This window comes from Citrus sinensis, chromosome 9 (genome assembly GCF_022201045.2).
Source record: "Citrus sinensis cultivar Valencia sweet orange chromosome 9, DVS_A1.0, whole genome shotgun sequence".
NCBI classification, from domain to species: domain Eukaryota; kingdom Viridiplantae; phylum Streptophyta; class Magnoliopsida; order Sapindales; family Rutaceae; genus Citrus; species Citrus sinensis.
In genome coordinates this window covers 26,173,493-26,198,602 of record NC_068564.1, presented here as the reverse complement: position 1 = coordinate 26,198,602, position 25,110 = coordinate 26,173,493, and the positions used below count along the sequence as shown (strand labels likewise).

Below are 25,110 nucleotides of genomic sequence, written 5' to 3'. Positions count from 1 at the left end.
GCTGTAACATCTCAACTTAGTGAATTATTTTTCATCTGCGCTTGGCCTTATGGATGTAGGATTGATTAATTATTCGAACCATGTAAAAATCTCCGAATTATTTATTTTCTGCAATTTATTGTGTTTTTGGAAAATTAATATTTTTGATGTGGATAAACAGTAATCGTAACAGTAATCGTGAACAATAACGGTGAATAATATTTTCAAAAATTAATTAAGTTGTTAATTTTTTATTTTTAATTGCCTACATCTATTTGTGATAAATTTAAATTATTTTCACTATCGAATCACAATGACTACAAAAATCATCTTCCACTACATATTTTAGGATAATCTACCTCATTCGTGTATGTGGAAAGAGAACTATAAAATTTTTATAGAAATTTAAATTTGTGCCCTCAATAAGTCCACCACTAAACTAAGACCATAACAGCATCACAGTTAGTTCATTAGTAAAAAAAAATCTTTTTGTTTTTTTTTTTTGGTAGTGTCTTTGTTCTTACTAACCAATAAAGCTTTTCCTCGTACGGCTGAAGTTTGCCTCAAAGCAAAAAAAAAGTCCTTTTGTCGTCCACAAAACTTAAGCTCTATGATGTGTTTTTATGATAGATCATTCGCTTGGACAATATTAATTGTTCTGTCAAAACACTGGGAGAATGATGGGGATAATGGCCGAGAGGACTGGAGCTTATACAAGCCTTATAACAGCTCCCTTAGATCATGAATTTCTCTACCTTACATTTAATATAAGATATATTCCTCATAAATTGAACTGTGGTCTCATTTGGACGCACAACCAATAGAGAAGGCTGTACATACATTAAATGTAAGGTAGCAGCTCTCTTAGATCATTCGCTTGGATAATATTAATTGTCATGTCAAAACAACAAAAGGATGATGGGGACAATGGCCGATAGGACTAGAGCTCATACAAGCCTTTCATTTTAAACTTATTATCAAAAAACTAAAAAGCAAAAAAATGCTCGCTGGCACGTGAAAAATTATGCACGAAATGGTCTCCACTTTTCATGCCCGGCAGATGCTGATTATCAAGGCGACCAGCAGGGCGCCCGGGCACCTTAAAGATATTTTTAAAAAATAATAATAATAATAATAATATGCAAATTTTGTTTATTAAATTATAATAAAAGTTGAAAAATATCATTCAATTAATTAGTATTTTGAATATCTTTAAACTTTTGTATCTTAATTTTTATTCTAAATTGTGGTTTAATCAGTAATACTTCTAAAATCCTACAAATTTATTACATTTTTCTTATAATATATTTTCCTCATAGATAATAATAAATCATAATTCCTTCTCTAATTTAATATCCAATTCAAAAATATATATTTTTAACTCAGTTTCTAAATTTGTGACAATTTTAGCTTATTATCTAGTTTCTTTCTTTAATTTCTCAACTAATACTTTATTCTTTTTATGGTTTGGATGATAATAAGAAACCTCATCCATCAAACACCAAGATTTGCTTGTTTTCCAACTTAAACTAAAGCCGACAATGCGCATTAACGGCTAGCTTTTTGGTTTGCTGGAATTGTACGTACTTTGGCTACTGGAAAATTATCAGTATTTGTTTAGTTGGTTTCACTTTTTGTTGTTTTTGGGGCATCTTGCTGCCTTTGGTTTGAGAGTATGGTTTCAAGTTTCATTTAAAGGGTAAGGCTCATTATTACATCCCCTAACTACTTGCACTTTTTTTTAAAAAAAACTCCCTGGGGTTCTTAAAAAGAAAAAGGAAGCAAACCACTCTTTAGCTTAATTTAGTTGGTTGATACTTGTCTTTTAAAAAAAAAAAATAGCGAATTTGAGTCTTCTTATAAAGTTGTATATAATTGCGGGAGTAAAATTTTAAAGAAAAGATAAAATATTATGTTGGTTAACACTTAACAATTTGTTGCGGCGTGACTTAATGTCCCGACGTGCTCAAATATGATTCTATAGTTCCTGGCTTTAGGCTTAAAAATTTGTTGAAACAACGGAAGAGGAATTATGCAATGAATTTATGAAAGGCTTCAAAAAAGCTTATTCTAGTTTATGCGGAATTTTGACTTTTGAGGGGTATCAAATGACAAAACGGAAACTTTATCGGGTTTTCAGGAGAAGAAATTAGGTTTCTAAATAATGATAAGCTTCATTGAATAGTTTGAATGAATAGAACTAGGGTTTTGAGCCCCTTCTATAATAAGTCTGAATAATGCGAATTTATCAAAATAGGTAAATCCGAAATTTAATATGATAATTAAGTTCTTCTAACCAAAGTAAGAGAAGGAAAACAAAAGGCACTCAAATTCTAGTTAAAAAAAAAAGATGAAAATCCTAGAAGAAGCAGAAAAAATATAACAGAATCTTAAAACTGAAAAATGACCCAAAAAAATGGAATTTTCGGTTTAATCTGTTAGGAAATTGGTGGGTACAGCAGGACCGCAGCTAAAATAAAATAAAGAATAAGCACACTAGAGGACACCAGAAATTACGTGGTTCGGCTTTTAACCTACATCCACGGGCGAAGACAGAAGGAAATATTTTACTAGTGAAAAGGAGTTACAAGTATTGTAGTATTTTAGCTCACTACCCAAAACCCCAATACACCCAAACTCTCAAATCACTAAAATAAGAGCTTATAAATTCAAGCTCTTAAACTCTCTCTCAACTCTCTTAATTGCTCTAAAAAATGGAATGCATAAACTCTTCATTAGCACTTGTATTTATAGCAAAATCAAGGCCAAGGAAGTAAAAGCCATGGATATTAAAAACTCCTTCAAAACCATGTTCATCAAAGCTTGGTGGGTAAAATCCATGTTCAAGTTTCAAAGCCATGTGCCACTATTCTTTGTTTATGCCAAGCTTCTAGATGTATTCTAGATGCACCATGCCAAACTTTGACATTCTCCCACTTGGAGATTAAATTGAAAAACAATCAATCTCCACACCATCCTTTCTACTTCGCCATAATCATGTTGCCTACGTTTCTGCTAGGCCACAAGAGGATCTACTCCAGACAAACTTATCAGTATTTATCGGCTTGGTCAAAACATCTGCTAGGTTCTCTTTAGTATGAATTTTCTGTAAATCCACACTTCCATCTTTCACTACTTCACGAACGAAGTGATACTGGACTCCTATGTGCTTTGTCCTGGAATGAAAGGCTGGATTCCTTGCAATGTGTAAGGCACTCTGACTGTCACAAAACACAGAAAATTTCTATTGTTTATGCCCGAGCTCCTCCAATAACCTTTGTATCCAAATAGCTTCCTTGCAAGCTTGTGTAGCTGCCATGTACTCTGCTTCTGTTGTAGATAAAGCCACAACGGTCTGCAGTTTCGAAACCCAGCTTACAGCTGCTCCTGCAAGTGTAAACACATAACCAATAGTGGATTTTCTTTTATCAAGATCTCCTGCAAAATCTGAATCCACATAACCCCTGACAGTAAACTCTGATCCTCCATAACATAATGCAACATCTGAGGTTCCTCTGATGTATCTCAGAACCCTCTTCACAGCTATCCAATGCTCTCCACCAGGATTCGCCATGTATCGACTGATTGCTCCCACTGCTTGTGCAATGTCCGGTCTAGTACATATCATAGCGAACATCAAACTTCCTACTGCTGATGCATACGGTACTCGAGACATCTCATTCCTCTCTGCTTCATTACTAGGACACATACTTGAGGATAATTTGAAATTAACAGGAAGTGGGGTAGAAATTGACTTACAATCTTGCATGTTGAAGCGCCGCAAGATTTTCTTCAAGTAATTCTTCTGTGAAAGCCAAATCTTCCTGTTATTTCTGTCTCGGTGAATTTGCATCCCTAGAATCTTGTTTGCTGGTCCCAAGTCCTTCATTTCAAACTCCCTAGCTAACTGTGCCTTCAATTCTTGGATTCGATCTTTGTTGGGACCTGCTACCAACATGTCATCCACATACAACAGCAAAATAATGAAATCATTATTTTCAAACCTCTTGTAATATGCACAATGGTCTGAACTGAGTCTGTTGTATCCAAGGCTCATGATGAAGGAATCAAATCTCTTATACCAACACCTCGGCGCCTGTTTGAGACCGTATAGAGATTTGTTCAACTTGCAAACCAAGTTCTCCTTTCATGTTTCTGCAAAACCTTCTGGTTGGAGCATATATATTTCTTCTTCAAGTTCTCCATGAAGAAATGCAGTTTTCACATCCAACTGCTCAAGATGTAAGTCAAATGTAGCACACATTGCCAAGACTACTCTGACTGTTGTGAGTCGAACCACCGGTGAAAATATCTCGTTGAAGTCAATACCTTCTTTCTGAGCATATCCTTTCACCACCAATCTCGCACGATACCGCTCCACTTGATCATTGCCATCACGTTTGATCTTGTAGACCCATTTGTTTCCAATGGCTTTTCTTCCACGTGGTAGTGGTACAAGTTCCCATGTCTTACTCTTGTGTAGAGCTTCAATTTCTTCTTGCATTGCTGTCATCCACAAAGCAATATCTGAGCTTTCCAAAGATTCATGGAAAGTTGAAGGCTCTCCATCCTCCGTTAGAAGACAATATGCAACGTTGATCTCTGTGACATACTCTGAGTGCCACACAGGCGGTCGTCTCTCACGAGTTGACCGACGAACTTCTGGAGCCTCAAACTCGACTGGTTCTTGTTCCTCGTGCTCTGGTGCTGCTTCAGAAGAATGTGAATCTTCTAGATTATTTTCAACATATACCGGCACAGTCTCTGACTTTTCTTTTGTAGTGTCATCATCCTCATCTCTCCTTTGTAGTTGATCTTCTACAAAGATAACATCTCTGCTGATGACGATCTTGTGGGCAGTGGGGTCCCACAGACGATACCCCTTTACTCCATCAGCATACCCCAAGAAGATACATCTTCTAGATTTTGCATCTAACTTTGTCCTTTCTTGGGCATTGTACATCACGTACACAGGACATCCAAATGCATGTAGGTAGGAATAATCAGCTGGCTTTCTAGTCCACATCTCCATCGCTGTCTTCAACCCAATAGCTGTAGATGGCGACCGATTTACTATATAACAGGCGGTTTTGGCTGCTTCTGCCCAGAATGAATTGGGTAAACCAACAGTCCTCAACATAGCTCTTATTCTTTCTGTAAGAGTTCTGTTCATCCACTCTGCCACTCTGTTTTGTTGAGGTGTATGCCACCGTGAACTGCCTCTGAATACCTTCTTACTTACAGAAAGCAAGAAACTCGCCGTCTGTATATTCTCCACCATTGTCTGTCCTCAAGCACTTGATCTTTTTACCAGATTCAAGTTCCACCCGCGCTTTGTATTCTTTAAATACTGAAAATACATCTGACTTTTTCTTAATCGGATATACCCAACATCTTCTGGAATAGTCATCAATGAAAGTCACCATGTACTTTGCACCTCCCATGGATATATCCGGTGATTCCCAAACATCAGAATGAATCAAGTCTAGAATGCATTTACTTTTAGCAATAGATCTACTAAATTTTAATCTATGCTGCTTACTTGTAACACAATGCTCGCAAAATGGTAAACTTACCGATTTGAGCCTCGGAAGCAATTTTCGCTCAGAGAGAATCTTCAAGCCTTGTTCTGACATGTGGCCAAGTTTGAGATGCCACATCATCGTTGATTCTTCTCCATTTGACGCGACACACGCATCAGCCTCCTGTAGTGTTTCTCCTTTAAGCATGAATAAATTAGCACCGATCTTTTCTGCCTTCATCAATACAAGCGCGCCTTTAATGATCTTCATTATTCCATTCTCCACATGAGTTTTGCACCCATGACTGTCTATTTGTCCCAAAGACAATAGATTTTTCTTCAAGCCGTTGACATGTCGTACCTCTCCAATTGTGCGAATTGTACCATCAAATATTTTTATTTGATAGTACCAATACCAGCGATCTCCAAGGCATGATCATCTCCCATATATACAGATCCTCCTGAGATAGGTTTATATGTGTGGAACCATTCTCTCCTAGAGGTCATGTGCCAGGTAGCTCCTGAGTCTATAAGCCAGACATCAGAAAGTCGTTTTCTACCTTCTGAAACAGTTGTTGTCTCGCTGTAAAGAATTTCACCATCATCCGAGGTACTTGCTACACAACCCTGAGCATTTGATGACTCAGGTTCTTTGCCCTCTTTTCTCTTCTGGTTACTCCAACAATCTTTCTTGACGTGCCATTTCTTGCCACATTTGTAGCATTTAACATTCTTCTTACTTCTGGATTTTAATCTACCCTGATTTTGACTCCCATTGGGACCACGTTCCATTGATCTCCCTCTCGTCACCGATAGCGCTTCTGCTTGCTGCGAACTTGCTTGTCTGTTTTCCTTGTTTTTCCGCCTGCTCTCCTCATTTAATACGGAGGCTGCAACATCGTCGAAAACTAGACCCTCCACTGGATTGTTGTTCGTCAGGTTGATGATGAGTTGATCATACGAATCTGGTAGACTTTGAAGTAGAAGCTCTGCACGTTCATTTTCCTCTATATTATGACCCAACGTTGTGAGTTGTGAAAATAGAGTCTTCAATGTGTTGATGTGGTCGGTCACCATTGTAGATTCCGCCATTCGAAGAGTATAGAGTTTTCTCTTCAAGAAGATTTTGTTGTGTAGTGACTTGGCCTCGTACAATTTTGTGAGAGTATCCCAAATTTCCTTCGCCGTATTTTTCTCTGCCACACTAGATAATACTCCATCCGCAAGTGCCAAGTGTAGATCAGAAATGGCGTTGCTGTCTACCTCGTTCCACTTGTCATCAGTTATCTCCATGGGCCTTTCTCCAATTGCTGCCAAGCAATTATTTTTCCTCAATACAGCTTTCATCTTCATTTTCCACAACGAAAAATTATTTCCGTTAAATTTCTCAATTTCATACTTTGCCGCCATTTTGTTGATAAATACTGCACACAAGCTAGTATACCACCTTGAATAGTTGTGAGTATGTGTGAGAATGCACACCAGGAAAGTTCCCAGGAAAGACTGGAGAGGTCACAATGGTCCCACTTAAAACCCAGACTCCTTAAGCTCTTATCGCCTTTATGACAGAACTTTCCTAGACATGTACAAAATCACACAGTTGCTTTACTCGCACCACTATTCCCTGCTTTGCACCGCAAAATTCTTGGATCACTTCCACCGTTTCACGTGAATAGTACCGTATACGTGAATAGTGCCGTATACCGTATACGTGAATAGTTCCATACGCCGTATACGTGAACAATTCCCGACTCCAAAAATACAACCAATGGCTCTGATACCACTGTTAGGAAATTGGTGGGTGCAGCAGGACCGCAGCTAAAATAAAATTGGAAATAAAATAAAGAATAAGCACACTAGAGGACACCAGAAATTACGTGGTTCGGCTTTTAGCCTACATCCACGGGCGAAGACAGAAGGAAATATTTTACTAGTGAAAAGGAGTTACAAGTATTGTAGTATTTTAGCTCACTACCCAAAACCCCAATACACCCAAACTCTCAAATCACTAAAATAAGAGCTTATAAATTCAAGCTCTTAAACTCTCTCTCAACTCTCTTAATTGCTCTCAAAAATGGAATGCATAAACTCTTCATTAGCACTTGTATTTATAGCAAAATCAAGGCCAAGGAAGTCAAAGCCATGGATATTAAAAACTCCTTCAAAACCATGTTCATCAAAGCTTGGTGGGTAAAAAACCATGTTCATCAAAACTTGGTGGGTAAAATCCATGTTCAAGTTTCAAAGCCATGTGCCACTATTCTTTGTTTATGCCAAGCTTCTAGATGTATTCTAGATGCACCATGCCAAACTTTGACATAATCATGGGACATAATGGCTTAGACGGTTCTGACTTTTGTTCATCTCAGTGTAAACTTCAAAACCATATATTATATGTAAAAAACAAACACCTATAGTTTAAGTTATAACCTCGGCAAGGTACACTACTTGTGAGACTCAACACCCTGCTTCATCAAAAGGCTCACTGTAGTTGATTTCCATTCCGCGGCCTGCCAAAGTTGAAACATTGCGTTGCTTGTTTCTTTAACCTCCAAAACTACGGTGACAACTGTTCAAAAAGATAGTAATGAATGGTGTAAAAGGAAATTAATTAATTACATTTATTTGGCCTGGACCCACGTTTCAATATCAATTAATTTAAACTTTCTCTATCAACCAATTTATGTTTCAATATCAATCAATTAAAAATAAATTGATGAGTATTTTTTATTTAATTAAATTAAATAAATAACTAAATTATTTTTTGTTTAATTAAAATTTAATGTTAATTTAAAAGTTTTATGTAATTTTCACAAGTATTTATTTTGCTTGTAATTATAAAACACCAATTTACTATTCTTATATTAGTTTATTTGTTTTACTTTCCATTCATTAGTCTTGTGTGTAATTTATAAAATTTATATTTATCATGGTATTGATACCATAATTTTAATCACGATATCATAGAATTTTTCTCCTTTTAATCTTGATTTTATATTTGGCTCTAAAATTTTTCTTGTGAAGATAAAGTAAATTTAACCATTTTACCCTTCCTATGGAAAAGGATCAAATTGCTGAAAAAATGTGTGCTATTGCTATTGCATGCGCCATAATATGTCAACGAGTAATAATATAGCCACAAACTCTTATACAAATTTATTTTGTACAAATTAATGTGGTACGATAAAATTAGTTGAATCATATATCTCTTGGCGCACATGATTTATTTTTATTATTTTGTATTTTAATTCAACCAATGAATTAATGCCAAATCAATTTGTATAAGAGTTTATGGCTGTATCATTACTCTATTTCAACTATTTTGTTTGTGACATATGTCATGCAAGTTTGTGGAAAGAAGCCCAATAGTTTCATTATTTCTATTTCACCAAATATTGCCATAAGAATTTCATTTTATTTATTTTAATTAAAGACTACAAATTAAACTAGATAAATTACGTAGTACCAACAACTCTATTCTTTATCGTAACTTAGCTATTTAAGTATGGTGTGCTTACTATGTGGGATGACCACATTTCAATTTTTAGAAACAAAAACCCAAATCCAAGCTCATAATGGCATCAGGGTTATTAAGCAGGGAAGAAGTCGAAAAACACTAAGCTTGAGTCCATATGCTCTGTTGGCACAGCATTTTGGCGGAGGCGCTGTCCGTTTATATCCTTCCAGGCATTAAATAGCTAAGCTAATAATAATTAGATTAATCAATTATATACGCTTAAAGTGTATATAAAAGACCTTAGTATGATTTCAGGCTATAACATGAATCCATGCGCCAAAGATTTTAAGAATGGAAACCGAGTCACAACTGATACAAGCTTGAGCAGCTACTAATAATTAGATTAATAAAATATATACGCTTAAAGTGTGTGAATTTAAAAGGTGAATGCACAATTTTTTAATTTGTATATACTCATTGTTGAATGACTGATGCAAGCACCATAATTATTTATTTTTTTGGACAAGAAGAATTTTGCGTTCTTCAAAACACAGCCTGACTGCACAATTAATCTTACTGATTGGACAGCTTCAATTGTAAAGTTCAATGATCACAGAAAAATTATATAAAATTTAATTTTTCATGATTTCAGCCACTAACTAATCCAGAAAACGTATTAGAATTAATTTTTATGAAATCAACAAAATAAGACAGAAAAAGAAAAGGTGTTAGAAAGTTGAATTTTATTAGGTTTTGACGAATCTTTACTATATAAAAGTTCAAAACTCAAGACCTAAATTAATAGGGAGCCTCTAAGTTACAATAATTATAACATACATTCTTCATGTGAACCATACAAAATTATAGAATTCATAATTTATGTGGTTCACATGAAAAATATTTGTTACAATTATTATAACTTAACATTTATCAAATTAATAAGGTATGTGGAGTGGATGTGAGCCACCAAGAAACTAATGTTTTAGAAGGCAGCCACGTTTTTGCAGTTCTTGCCACATTTTCCAAATAAAAACAATACTCTGAGGAAAAGACACTATTATCTATTGAAGTTTGTCTTTTATCAATGATTGCCGACAGACTGTACCCCAGATACTATATATTCAGCTATTATTTGTTGGCATTGAATAATTTGTTGGTAAGGCATCCTTTTAGTAAAGAGCTGCTACCACGCTAAGTAGGCAAATCCATACTAAAAATTTAAGAATTACCTTATTATTTTCTAAAAGTTTAAGATTGTAAATATTTATTCTTTAAAAATAAAACTTTAAAATATTTATCATTATCTATATACTATGCTAATCAAATACTACCTTGACAAATAAACGTAAGGTAGGCAAACCCTTACTAAAAATTTAAGAAAGGCATCGCATGCGACGACAAGGCGCCTTCAGTCGACATCATCGTACTCTAATTAGTGTTTTCTGATGGGATTTTATCCCCTGCATTATTTACTTTAAGCTCTTCTTTTACCTATAAATTTGAAAGCATTCAAGAAAGGCATCGCATGCTCCGAAGTGATTTTATTTCTTGAACTGTTTGAGAGAACTTGAAAGAATTAGGGGTTGTTGGAGTTATGAGGTATATACTCTAATACTTATACTCTCTATTATAATATATCAGTTTGTGTTTTGTGTCGTTATTTTTATTTTTCTTTATATATCATCTTGTTTAATATTTATTGTATAATTTGATCGGTCTCAACAAAAATCTTGGATTGGAAAAAAAAAAAAAAGGGATCTTAAGAGTGTTCTTTCTTCAAAAGAAAGCACGAAAGCCGATGTGAACCGTCGATCCTCGAATTATCATCCTAGCATTTGGGGTGATCATTTCATTAATGTGTCATCAAATGAAAAGGTATGTATCATGTGACTCTAATATATATAGAAAGAGATGTTCTAATAAGGGATTTTAGATCATATTAAAGTTAAAGATAAACTAAAAGATAAAAAATATATATTTTGTCATATATTAAAATATATTTTTTTTTATCTTTTAACTTATTCATAATTTTAATATGGTCATAGATCTCTGAATAAAAATTCACAATATATGTGATCATGATTTTGATAATTTTATTGATGCAGTACACCAATACGGAAGTCGAAAAGCGGTTTGAAACATTAAAAGCAGAAATTGAAAAGTTGCTGGTGAGCAATAATACAGCATGGAAAACACTTGAAGAAATTGTGGCTATTGTTAATCAACTTCAACGCCTTGGTGTGGCCTATCATTTTGAAAATGAGATCAAAGAGGCCTTACAAACAATCTATGATAGCCATGTTAACGGCAATTGTGATGTTAATTACGATCATAATAACGATCTCTACATAGTTGCTCTTCGATTTCGGCTTCTAAGGCAGCATGGTTACAAGGTGTCAGCAGGTATGCATAAGCAAAAGTTTCAATCAATTTTTTTTTTAACATATATTCAGTGGTAATTAATTTTAACACTTGAATTACAACAACGAAACAGATATATTTAAAAAATTCAGAGATGAAAAAGGTGAATTCAAGGCCATGTTAACAAATGACGCGAAAGGCTTGCTATGTTTGTATGAGGCGTCATATCTGAGAGTACAAGGGGAGAATATATTGGAAGAAGCATGTGAATTTTCTAGGAAGCACTTAAAATCTTTATTGTCCCATTTAAGCACTCCTCTAGCTGACCAAGTTGAGCACTCCCTGGAGATACCTTTGCACAGAGGGATGCCAAGATTGGAGGCAAGGCAGTATATTTCCATCTATGAAGCAGACAATTCAACACGAAATGAGCTAATATTAGAACTTGCAAAGCTAGATTTTAATCTTTTGCAGGCGTTACACCGGATAGAGCTAAGTGAGATCTCAAGGTGATCAAATATCAAAACCTCCCCTTGTTTGTTGAAATTTATCATTTGTCCTGTACTGTTTTAAAACCTATCAACAATCTCTCTATTGTTAAAGGGTCTTTTACAGTTCGATTTTAATTGTATCTTTTTCTATTTTACCGATAAAATCAAAATTATGATTTAAAATACTTTTGTTTGTTAAATTGTTAGTAGCTAACTCCACAGAGATCGGCAATTTTATTATTTTTTTCCCCTCCATGAAACCTTGATGGATATGAGCGTTTAGAACATGAGGCAGTAGACTATTAATTTACTAGAACAACAATGGGGTTTTGATCATATTTCTGCATCAAAACTAGTAATTTATTTTATAAATTTGAAATCAATCCATTATAAGACTGAGAAGATCGATTTTACATTGGAAAATAAATTTTTGCAGGTGGTGGAAAGATATTGATTTTGCAACAAAGCTACCTTTTGCAAGGGATAGGTTGGTGGAGTGCTACTTTTGGATATTAGGAGTTTATTTTGAGCCTAAATATTCCACAACTAGAAAATTTATGACCAAAATCATCGCAATAGCTTCTGTCATAGATGATATCTATGATGTGTATGGCACTTTGGAAGAACTTAAGCTATTCACTCATGCAATCGAGAGGTGTGTGCAAATTAATAAGTATTAATAATGTGGCAGTCGATTTTTCGTATAATCAAAGTACAGTATCCACATTGTTTTTGGTAGGTGGGAAGTTGTGGCAGCAAATGAGTTACCAAAATACATGCAAGTCTGTTATTTTGCCCTCTTAGATGTTGTCAAAGAAATGGAGGACAAGCTGGTGAATAAAGAACCACTTTGTTGCATGTACTATGCAAAAGAGGCGGTAAGTACACTCATAATCATGAATATACTCATTATCAATTTTTTTTAATTGATATACACAAATAAATACATATATGGCTATCCAAATTGAATAATTAATTTACTTTATTCTCTCTCAGATAAAAGGGCTGGTAAGGGCTTACTTTGTGGAAGCAAAGTGGTTCCATGCGAAATATGTGCCAACATTTGAAGAATGTGTGGAGAATTCTACAATGAGCAGTGGATACCCCATGCTTGCTGTTGAAGCTCTTGTAGGCTTAGAAGATATGGCAATTACCAAGCGAGCACTTGATTGGGCGATTAGTGTTCCTAAAATTATTAGATCTTCCTCCTTGATTGCTCGCCTTGATGACGACGTCCATACGTACAAGGTATGACTATATCGATAAAGAATTTATGACCAAATACCAAATTAAAGGAATTTTAACTACTTAATTTAGGGAGAATGATACGTAAGTCCTTAAATACTTCTTATATTAATCACCTCGGTTCCTAATTTATTTTTAATTACCCAATACATTCATAATGCTATAATTTTAGTTTGAACTTTACTATTGAAAGATAGACGTCGTTTTCTAATATACCTTTTCCCACGGGTGAGGCACATTATTTCCTCCCTTAAATAGATGTAAGGACCAGTTACTCTTTTTTATTGAGTAAAATTTAGATTATATTCTTGTAAATTTACTACCTTCAAATCACCTTTTTTACTTCTGAAAACCTCAAGTTACATTGTTTTTTTATTCAAAAGACAAGTAAAAATCGGGTAGTTGATTTTATTTTTTATTTTGTCTTCTGAATAAAAATGAGGATACATTAAAGTTTTAAAAAATATGACGGTGATTTGAAAATAGTCAATTCATGAGGAGAATATATAATCAAGAATTAACCCATTTAATTAATAAAATTCCTCAGCAATGTTCCTCTGAAAAAACTCAGGGGTAGAGCGAAGAAATTGTCTCATAGGTGCAACTACGTAAAACCATTATAAGATTAGTTTTTTAGTTTGTACGGATCCTTACAGGGGGCAAATTTTTAAATTTATTATGACTGTCATAACTTTTTTTTAAAAAATACATATTTAAGGTGAAAAAATTAAAAAAATAAAATTATTGTGGGATCAATTGCCTACTCACTTTGTAAGTAAATGCCCTAGCTCCCTAAGTAGACTAATCACAATGAGGTTATAACAGTAAAAGAACTCAAAAAGACTTTTTTCTTTTGCAATTTTAACGGCATATAAATTAAGCTAACTGAATTTAATTTATTGCTTCTAAAAAAATTGTTAAGGTCGAGCAAGAGAGAGGGGATGCACCATCAAGTGTGGAATGTTACGTGCAACAGTATGGCGTGTCTGAAGAAGAAGCGTGCAACAAAATCAAAGGAATGGTGGAAATTGAATGGATGAACATCAATGAAGAAATTCAAGATCCGAACCATCCTCCGTTGCAATGGCTTCTTCCTTCCCTGAATCTTGCTCGGATGATGGTGGTGTTATATCAAAATGGAGATGGTTATACTAACTCGACAGGGAAAACCAAGGATAGAATTGCATCATTGCTTGTTGATCCTCTTCCCATGTAACAATATTTAACTCTCTCTCTGCTTGTATACACATAAAATTATAAGTGTGTGTTTGAATTAAGTACTAGTATGAAAAATAATAACCATGCATCCCTGTGTAAGAATAACACGATGTCGCTCGTCTGTGTAATGATACCATAATTGATATGTACTTTAGTCTTTGTTGGATCAATAGGATCACTGCCAATCCTCTCAAAATGAATTAGCTGACTTTGTCTTTTGAGGCAGATGTTATAAGTTGTCTATGCGATTTTCTTTTTTATGCGCATGACTGCGCTGTCCAAAATAACCCTTACTTTCCCATGAATAGTAGCTTTACGTTTATTTCAAGGGATAAAGTTCGTTGGATCCCCAATTAAGTAAAAAAGTTGAGTATGCTCAAGAATATAGTGGATATTAAGTAATAATTTGACATCTTCATAAATCTATTATTATAAGGGCCTCAACAATGGCCCACATTGTAAATCTTGCCCGATACCAATCTTTCAAGAAGAAAGTTGAAGTTTTTAGTTGTATGAGACAAAACTATCATCTATTTCATTTTTTCCGAGAATTTAAATTTTCTTATACAGCCTAATAACTTAATTTCCCCCAGTGGATTTTAAAGTAAAAGAATTTTATTAACTCATTTAATTTATATTCAATAAAAAAATTAAAACAATTATTCACATTCCTAATTCACATATTTCTAAGAATCCAAACGTGAAAACAATCATTTAGTTAACTAATTCTCACTTCACTTCTCTAACTTTTGAGGGAAGAGATTCATTTCTTACTTCTTGTTGAGGAAAGAGATTCAACAGATTTTTAATTCTAGTATTGGTAGTATGTAATAATTAATAATAATATGTTAGGTCCCAGTCAGAGGCAGCCAATGATTACGCGTAACACAAGTGATATTTTTCTGCTTATGGCGAGAAAGGACCAAATAATTGTTGTTTAGAATTCTCAATGCTTTTATTCATATTCTGGAGCTTATTTATAATAACAAGACTTTGGTTTCCATCCTACAATTACGGCTAAATAAAAGAATATAACAACTTAGCTAAGAATTCGAAACCGAAAGATAATCGAAAACAACTTCCATGTCTTAGCTTCCCTCCTTACTTGCTGCACAATCGTTGATAAGCGTATTCCTAGATCACGGCTCCAGCTCCAGCACGTATCTTCACGATCTCAGCACATGCATGTTTCATGCATGGCTTGCATGGTGCCCTCACGTAGCAAACTTAGGATTTGGCTTTGGCATTCTTCCAGATTTTCGTGGCTCATGCATTTGCTGTCTATCATAATAAGATCTGGACTAGTCTCGAATAGATTTCTAATTCTAAAATTAGTAGTTATGTAACATAACAATAAACAATTAAAAAAATACAGCTCCATTCAGAAGAAGGCTAATACCATCATTTTACAGCCCCCAATCCCCCACCCTCATAAGGATCTCAAGATTAGGAGGGTTTTAGCTAAAAACCCAAGATGGCTTTGAGAGCAGCAATAGCGGATCCTCGCGGCTTACGGTGGCTCTTTTCCACTTCTCCTTTTTCTTCTTCTTTAAGCCCTCCGTAGCGACCCCAGGCCGAGCCAAGCACCAACCTTTTCATCACCGGTACTATTAAAAATAGGGGGTTCGCGGATCGAATTTTGCGAATCAGACATCAATCCATATCCGATCCACAATTTTGCGGATTATGAATTTTCAATCCAAATCCAATGCATATGTCTGCGGATTGGATGTGAATTTGACCCAATCCGTATTTAATCCGTCATTTTGTGGATCGGTTTGTGGATTAAAAATTATTCGTTTATCCAATCCGCGAACTAATAAAATAAAAAATAATATAAAAATATTTTACTACCAATCAAATTCAAAATTGAATAATATTTACATAAATTAATTATTTAAATAAAGCTAGAATAATTCATTTAAAGTTTTAAAATACAACACAGAAATTAATTGTTCGAATGAAGTTAGAATAATACATTTAAAGTTTCAAAATATAACACATCAAAATTAATGGTTCAAATAAAGTTACAATAATACATTTAAAGTTTCGAATTATGACACATCGAAAAGAAAAATGTCCACGCCAATTTGTATTCCATACTTTAACCTGAAAAAAATAAACATAATTGAAATAAATAACACATAAAATTCTTTTTTTGAATAAAAAAATTAATAAATATTTACCCTTACTATGCCATCAAATGCTATCAAGCATCATCAAATATATTCTTATCCCGAGCAACATAAGACAAAATTGGATATTTGGAAGAATTACTCTTCCACCAATCTAATATTTCAAGACTTTCATTTTTTGGGTTCTTATATAATTCTGTCAAGTAAAGATTTACTTCTGTTTTGCACTCTATAGAAATATTGTCTTTTAAAATCTTCATATAACCTGAATCAAACACCATCCTAGCATCAACCTCAGTATCAAGCTCTAACTTCTTTTCATCATTCACAGCTTCTATTACTTACACATCATCACAATAAAGCAATTTACATTCATCATACAAACTACTTAAATTATTCCCGCACTTTGACAACTAACTCATTAGTTTTAAATTCACCAAACAATACTATAAAACATTATCTAAAAAAATGTTTTAAATTCACCAAACAATACTATTAATATTTATTCATATTTAAATATTTTTATTAGTTATAATAAGTTATAAATTTATTAATAAATTATAATGTAAAAATTAAAAAATACTATTATTGAACGATAAATTATTTATTTATTAATTTATATTAATAATTATAATGTAAAAACAAATAAAATAAAAATATTATATTAAATTAAAAACTATATTTATTTATTATTTTAGTATTATAATAATAATAAAGCAAAAAGCAAAAGTTAAAAGCAAACGAAAAAAAAAACAAAGCTAATGCGTCAGTTGACGCATTAGGCCCCCCACCCCAATCCCTTGCAATTTTGTTCCAAACATGGGTTTGATATTATTTTAATGTGAATAGTGTTATAATACACCATAATCACAAACACACCTTTAATGAATTATTGTCATAATTATTATTTTATATTTTAATTATAGTGATTATTCATTCAAAAAAAATATATAATAATAATAATTATTATTATTGTCAATAATATATTGATATATTAATTAATTGTAAAAATTACTAATTAATTAATTATAATAATTATATTAATAATTATTATAAAATATATTAATTAATAATATTAATATTACTTATTTAATTATAATAATATATTAATTATTGTGATTATTTATTCAAAAATTATAATTATTAATGATTATTGTTAATAATGTATGAATATATTAATTAATTATAATATAATAATTAATTAATTATAATAATATATTAATTAATTATATATTTGGCTTTTTTATTTTTTATATGGGTTCCTCTATGAAGCTGTAAATTTTTTTACAATATCAATAATGTATTAATTGTGAACCATTAGATCTAATCAATGGTATACAATATTTGTTCTAAAAAAATAATTTAAAAATAATGGTAACCGTTCAAGTGGGTAGATAATTTTTGTAAAATAATTGTGACCACCCTTAGAGTTTGAAACAATTTCACTTAAATAGTATATTTTATTTAAAATTACTTTTCAGCCCTCCTTTAAATTTGTAATATGATAATTTCTTTTAAATAAATCTTCCAAAATCAGTTACCATTAAGTATAAAATATAATATCAAGTATGTTATTTAACACAAAATCTTGTAATAATTTGTATTGTATGAATTTAATTACAAACCATTAATACCTAAACAATAATGATAATAGAAAGCATTGCAATAAACTATTTTATATGTGTTTTATTAATAATACTATATGAGTCACAACAAATAAGAAATATTTTATTCACCAATTATTATTGAAAAATATATATGTTTATATAACTATAGAGTGAGAAATATTTTGATTTAAATTTTTATCAAAAAATTAAACTATTTATTTCATGCAATTCAATGGTGGAGGATATAACATTATGAAATGATGCTTTGACTTTCAATATCAACCATTAGACTATGAGATATTAGTGGCTCAATTATTGTGCCAAAATTTTAAGTTAAAGTATCCCAAACCATATCTTTATAATGGAAATATAAAAACATACAATGATTGTTTTTCCTCATTTTGTCCATTAAATATTATTTGATGTAATATTTTATTTATTGTCACTATTAATTATCATAATAAAAGTAATGATTCTTCGTAGCATAAAAATTTTATAATTACTATCAAAGAATAACAATAAAATAATCTTTCATGATTCATAAACTAAAGTTAATTAGGAATATGTGTTAGATTTAACTTTTATGAAATTAACAAAGTGACATTTGAAAATAAAATGAAAACAAACTTGTGAAAGTTAAATTTTATAAGGCTGAGATAATTTCCTACCATGTCAATAAAAATCTAAAAATATAAATGATTTTCTTTCACTTTTTTTCCCACGTAAATATTATTGGAGGTAATATTTTATTTATTGTCACTATTAATTATCATAACAAAAGTAATGACTCTTAATAACATAAAATTTTATAATTACAATCAAAGGATATCAATAAAATAATCTTTCACGATTCATAAACTAAAGCTCATTAGGAATATATATTAGATTTAACTTTTATGAAATTAACAAAGTGATATTTGAAAATAAAATGAAAATATATCGGCTTATAAAACTTAAAATTCCTATCATGAAAGGATATTAGTTGTAAGATAAATATAAAGTTCAGAGAATAAGTATGTTAAATAGGTATTAAAAATAATACATACTTCATGATCAATTATACAATGACATTTACTTAAGTATATGTACTTAGTTGTGTTATTTATTACTATTATATCATATATAAATTTTGCAATTGCAACTTATTTATTTGATTTGTGTTAAATAACCTACCATTATATTTTATACTTCAAGGTAATAGATTTTGGAAGATTTATTTAAAAAAGATTATCACATTTCAAATTTAAAGGAGGATTGAAAATAATTTTAAATAAAATATGCTATTTAAGTGAAATTATTTCAAACTTTAAGGATGGTCATAGTTATTTTACAAAGTTCTCCACCCCTTACACATTTGTTAACCGTTTACCATTTTTTTTTACTACAAATATTGTGTACCATTGATTAAATCCAATGGTACACAATTAAAAACATTATTGATGCTGTAAAAAAATTACAGCATCATAGAGGAACCCTTTTTATATTTATATTTTTGATTTAAAAGAGGGGCATTTTAGGAATATTTGAATGCTAATGGGGGCAAAATGGAAACTTTAATAAATGGGAGATTGATTCCCACCTTCCCCCATGGGAATCAACCTCCCATTCCCCATTTCTAAATAGTGGTGGGCCTCACAGTTCCGATTCCAATTCCTACTCCATATTTACGAAGTAAATGTTGTCCACATTTTGATTTTAGATTCTAATTCTCCAATCTGAGAAGTAAACGCACCATTAACTTATCTTTCAGATATTCAGCATCCATTTAATATAATCAATCAAGTGGGCCAGGAATCTAAATTGGAAAAAGTATCAATAGTCCATCTAAATAAATCTTCCGCATAATCCAATTTTAACTCCCTTTCTACGGAAACGATTTCAAGTCTACTAATTAAAGAGGACAATTTATATAGCTAATATTTTGGTAATGTCATAAATCGATGATTGTTTTCGATAATGAACTCATATATGTTTATGACATGACTATCTTACTAACTCCGTGTAATGATAAACTAGAATTTAATAAACCAATACTCGAAGGATCTTGAAGAATTAAATTAGGATAGAGATCGACGATGGTGTTTTGTTCATAATTTAGTCAATGCATTAGAGTTCGGTGTTATAGCAGTACTCATGGATAGTTTTTTCAGTTTTATATGTTTATCTATATTCGTGTCAAATGGGGTATCAAATGCTTTGCTATTAATAAGGAAATTAATTTTGTTAACAGGGCGAATTTCCACGATCCGGCAAACAATCTCAAATTATCTTTCAGCAATTCAGCATCCGTTTGAAATTTTTAATTTGGAAAAAGTAATCAGAATCTCAGTTTTCTACATAATTCAATTTGCACATGCCCCAAAGTAACCTCCGACTTACGGAAACGACTTTTAAGTCAATTAAAGAGGAGAAGTAATAGACACAGCACTCTCCTTTATAACTTCTCAAGTGTTCCAAATATTTTTGTTTTGCATAGATGAAAATGTCGTTTTGTCTTTCCCTAAGCGTGAATGATGAATTGATGGTGGTATTTGTTGTCTTCTTTGATTGATATACGATGAAATTATTTGTCAAGAGTAATTGATACGTTCTCAGCCAACAGCTTAATTTATAATTACTTAATCATCGGTGGTCCTTGTATGTATTTACATATTCAAGTATTTTGTTTTTTGTTTATACTCTAGTGCCAGGAAAAATATCTCCCAAATCTTGGGATTAGTTATGAGCTAAGAGTACGACTACATCACGCCAAATTCACCTAAGAATTTAAAAGAGAAATTTGGAATAAAACCTTGTAATATTAATTTTATTACTATTTCCAAAAGAAACAATATTATCCACAGGCAAAATAAAATCTCTAAAACAATAAATATAACAATAATCCTCCCAAAAAAAAATAATTCAGTTCTAAACAATAACCAAAGTAGTTACAATTTTTTCATCAAAAAAAAAAATTAAAGTTTTCAACTAATAAATCCTCTCCTCTAAACCAAAAAAGCTTATATCTCTCAAATCAATCTACAAAATGTAGGAGATGGCGGGTGAGCTATCAACTTTGTAAGTAAACTCATGCATAAGGTTATAATAACGAGAAAACACATAATCATTATAGAGAACCATAAATTGGAAAACAATGATCATTTTACAATCTATTGTAAAAGTACAATAAAACTCATAATAAGTTAAGTCATAACGTAATAATTATTTTCAATATATAATCATTTAAGAAATTATTTAATAATAAAATTTTTATTTTATTCAATTATTCATGCCACTTAGTGTCACTTGTACTTCTGTCGACCTAGGAAATCGATATATCACCTATAATATTGGTGACCCAGCCAATTAATCAATCAAGATACTATACCCGCAATATTCATCAATAGGTGCGCACAATGGTTATACGGCTAACTGTTCACTCATATTAGTAACAGTAACTACGGATAATGAGTCAAAACCTTAAATAGAGTTTTCAATTTTTCAATATCAATCATTCAATAATATATCAATAAAACACTCTTACGAGACATTCAATTGGCAAAGTTTTTCAAATATTTTTAAGTTTAGCAATTTATAAAAAAAAAATCAAGTATCTTTCAAAGCCACTTAGAAAATAGTTTTGGAAAAGTACAAATTTAAAAGAAGTCAATTGACTATATATATATATAATATTTCACAAGTATTTCATAGTATTAAAACCATAGAATGCTAATTTATCATATAAATAATATTCTTTTCATATGCATAGAATGCTAATTTTTCATACGCTAATTTATCATACCCTTATCTTGATCTAAAGCAACCAAACAATATCATCAATTACATGAGCTCAGTCTTGGTTTATAATTATCAAGACAAGATTCTTATAAATAACATTACCAATTCTGACCTTGACCGGAAACCTAAACATTTTTAGACCATTAACACTTACATAAACTTATCAACTCACTAAACTACACGGGACCATCCTACACAAGCTAATTTCTAACGAGTTATAAACATGTCAGAAAAACACAAATACTACAATTAGAAATTGTCAACATGTGTGGCATTCGATGAAAAATTTTATAAAATTAATCAGAGTTCAAAACATCCCTAAAAATTGATTTTCTAGAAAAATGTCAAAACTATCTAGTAGTGATATCAACAAATGTACGTTTATTCAAAAATTCATAATTTTAGTTGCACACGTCCAAAAATAGTAATTCAAGTTTTGATAATTAGAGGAAACAATAAGAATTAGGAAATTTTACAAGGCATTTAATGATGAAAAATTAACCCATACTGACTTTGATATCAGCTTAGTAATTTTGGAGAATAGTTTCCAAGATTGCAGTAACCCAACTCAATGATTTTTCTATAAGGTTAAAAATTACAAATTTATATGTACATAAAATAGACATATATGTACCATAAAAAAAATTCCTATAATTTTCAAAAGTTATTTATGTTTCAAAATAAAAAATAGAATTGAGAATTGCCGTTGAAAATTGAAATTTTATGGCACTAGTGTTCTGAATTTGAAAAATCATCACAACCAATATATTTTGAATTTTTAAACAATAATTATATCAATAAAAAGCTAATGATATCTAGTTTAATAAATTATAAAGCTTCATGCATAAGACTCAATGAAAGCAGCAGTTACATAGCACCCAATCCACAGTGTTCATAGTTTCAAAATAAGCAAAATAAGCAAATTAAGCAAAATAATAATTTCCACTCAATGACAACATAAAGTCAATACATGATCACGCTTTCACAATTTCATCAATATAACACATAAAGACATTCAGGGCCCATTTGAGATTGATTCTGGGAAGTTCAAAAGTGATTTTAAAAATCTAAAAGCTAATTTCAATGTTTGGTAAATTTTTTTAAAAATCACATTTGGCAAAATCACCCCATCCTGCAGCAGATTTTGAACAGTGAGGAATGAATAGGTTTTCAAAATCTGATTTTGAAAATGTAACACCCGTTATTTATTTTTATTATTATTATTATTATTATCATCATCATCATCATCATCATCATCATCATCATCATCATTATTATTTTAGAGAATATAGTCTTTTAGGCCAATGATTTTAAGGGTTTATTTCTTTGTATTTATTTGATTTACCAATTTATTAAGTACCTTAAAGAAAATAAATTCCTTAATAGGTAAGGGTATTAAAAGGCTCAGCTTTACAAAAACTCATCTTATGTTACTTTGTTTCGTAAAACCCTAAAGACTAATAAAAAGGGGCGGGGGGGCAGCAGCAGACACAAGAGAAAATTCTTTTTTTTTTCAAGAAGAGGAGAAGATTTTGATTGTATTTTTCTTTTCTATAAAAGAAGTTAGTGAGTTTTGATTTTGTTTTGAAGGTAGGTAAGAATTTATAATCCTATAAACTTCTAGTTTTTATTTTTAATTTTATGTGATTGATTGAATAATTTTGCGTGTGTTATATTAATAAAATTTTGAAAGCATGATCATGTATTGATTTATGTTGTTATTTAATGAAAGTAGTGCTATTATGTTATCCTGAAAACTATGAATAGTATACATTCAATGTTATATGACTACTACTTTCATTAAGTTTCATCCGTAAAACTTTATAGTTTACTAAACTAGACATTTTATTTTTCTATCCATATGCTTATCATTCATAAACTCATTGCATATTAATTGTTTTGATTTTTTCGAAATTCGAACACTGGTGCTAAAAAATTTTGATTTTCAGCAAGAGTTCTCATTTCTATAATTTATTGGGTAACTCAAACAACTTTTGAAAGTTCTAGGTGAAATATTATCCAAGCAACCCAAGAGGGGGGTGAATTGGGTTTCTAAAAATTATGCAATTCTTAAACAAAACTTAATGCAAATCTTAAATGAATTTAAAGCAATAATGAATAAATCAACCAAAATATAAAAAGATAAGGGAAAAGAGATTCAAATACAGAGATTTTTACGTGGTTCGGCCAACCTTACCTACGTCCACACCTCCAAGCACACCAAGCTTGAGGATTCCGCTAGTTAAACCTTCAAGGCTTCAAGAACATTTACAATTGACTTCAAAAGTGTCAATCAACCTTTACACCAAGAGATTATCCACAATCTCTTAATACAAGTGTATCCCAACACTTACAATCACTCACAACAAAGATTACAAATTTGTTTTTCTCTCACACAATATATAAGATTACAAATCAATGCTCAATGTGTGAATAAATGAAATAAGAATAAATTTAAAGCTCAATGAATGTTGTATTCTCGATTATAAACTAAATGATAACGTTGCGATCAACCCTTGTTTGAATTTGATTGAGCTTATTTACAGTTGGAGCTGAAAAATAGCCGTTGTTGACTTTCTGTCCGAAATCGGATCGCCGTTAACCGTTATCGGTTAACCGTTTTGACTGGTCCAAGTGACCGTTGACCTAAATTTCAAGTAACAGTTGACCGTTTTCCACTATCGGTTTGTCGTTAATTTCCAGAGACCTGCAAAACAAATTTCTACTATCCGTTCTTGCTAAATGGTTGAAGGTTAGCATGGAATGACATTCTAGAAATTATCGGTTAGCCGTTTGAAGTTAACGGTTCGCCGTTTTAATTCCAGTAACCTGTAAAACTCATTTGCCTTATCCATTTTTGCTAACCGGTTCAAGCTTAAGGATTTATTCCTCTATGAAATTATCGGTTAACCATTTCAAATTTAACGATTCACCGTTTACTTCCGAATCACAGTTTTAACCAAATTTCACAGGAAATGATATTCCGATGGAAGTTAACGATTATCCATATTTCATGAACACATTTAGAAAGATTATACGGCTTTTGAGAATTTGTTTATTAATGAAAACTCCAACATTTTAATCAAAAAATTTAAAGTTTGTTATCATCAAAATCAATATAATGAACATATACATGTTAACACTAGGAACTTTTATTATTGTACATGTATATGTCTAGTTTTTGTATATTTAAGTTCGTAATTTTTGGCTTTATATAAAAATCATTAAAAATCATAGAGTTGGTGTTGGTGTATAAATACTAATGCTATTGGTATCAATGTGCAAGTGTACACAACAAGTAATAAAGTGATGAGTATTC

At 31.5% G+C, this 25,110-nt stretch overlaps 2 protein-coding genes across 2 annotated transcripts in view; one reads left to right on the top strand and one right to left on the bottom strand.

The window, feature by feature from the left end:
- LOC102609951 (receptor-like protein EIX2) overlaps positions 1 to 25,110 on the bottom strand; it is a 79,919-nt gene that overhangs the window by 41,645 nt on the left and 13,164 nt on the right. The window lies entirely within an intron of this gene.
- Positions 10,170 to 14,499, top strand: LOC102610978 ((-)-germacrene D synthase). The gene is made up of 8 exons (XM_006494650.3): positions 10,170 to 10,556; positions 10,712 to 10,832; positions 11,063 to 11,360; positions 11,452 to 11,827; positions 12,246 to 12,464; positions 12,549 to 12,687; positions 12,806 to 13,057; positions 13,977 to 14,499. The coding sequence occupies exons 1-8, from the start codon at positions 10,552 to 10,554 to the stop codon at positions 14,268 to 14,270; spliced, it is 1,704 nt and encodes a 567-aa protein (XP_006494713.1). The 5' UTR covers positions 10,170 to 10,551; the 3' UTR covers positions 14,271 to 14,499.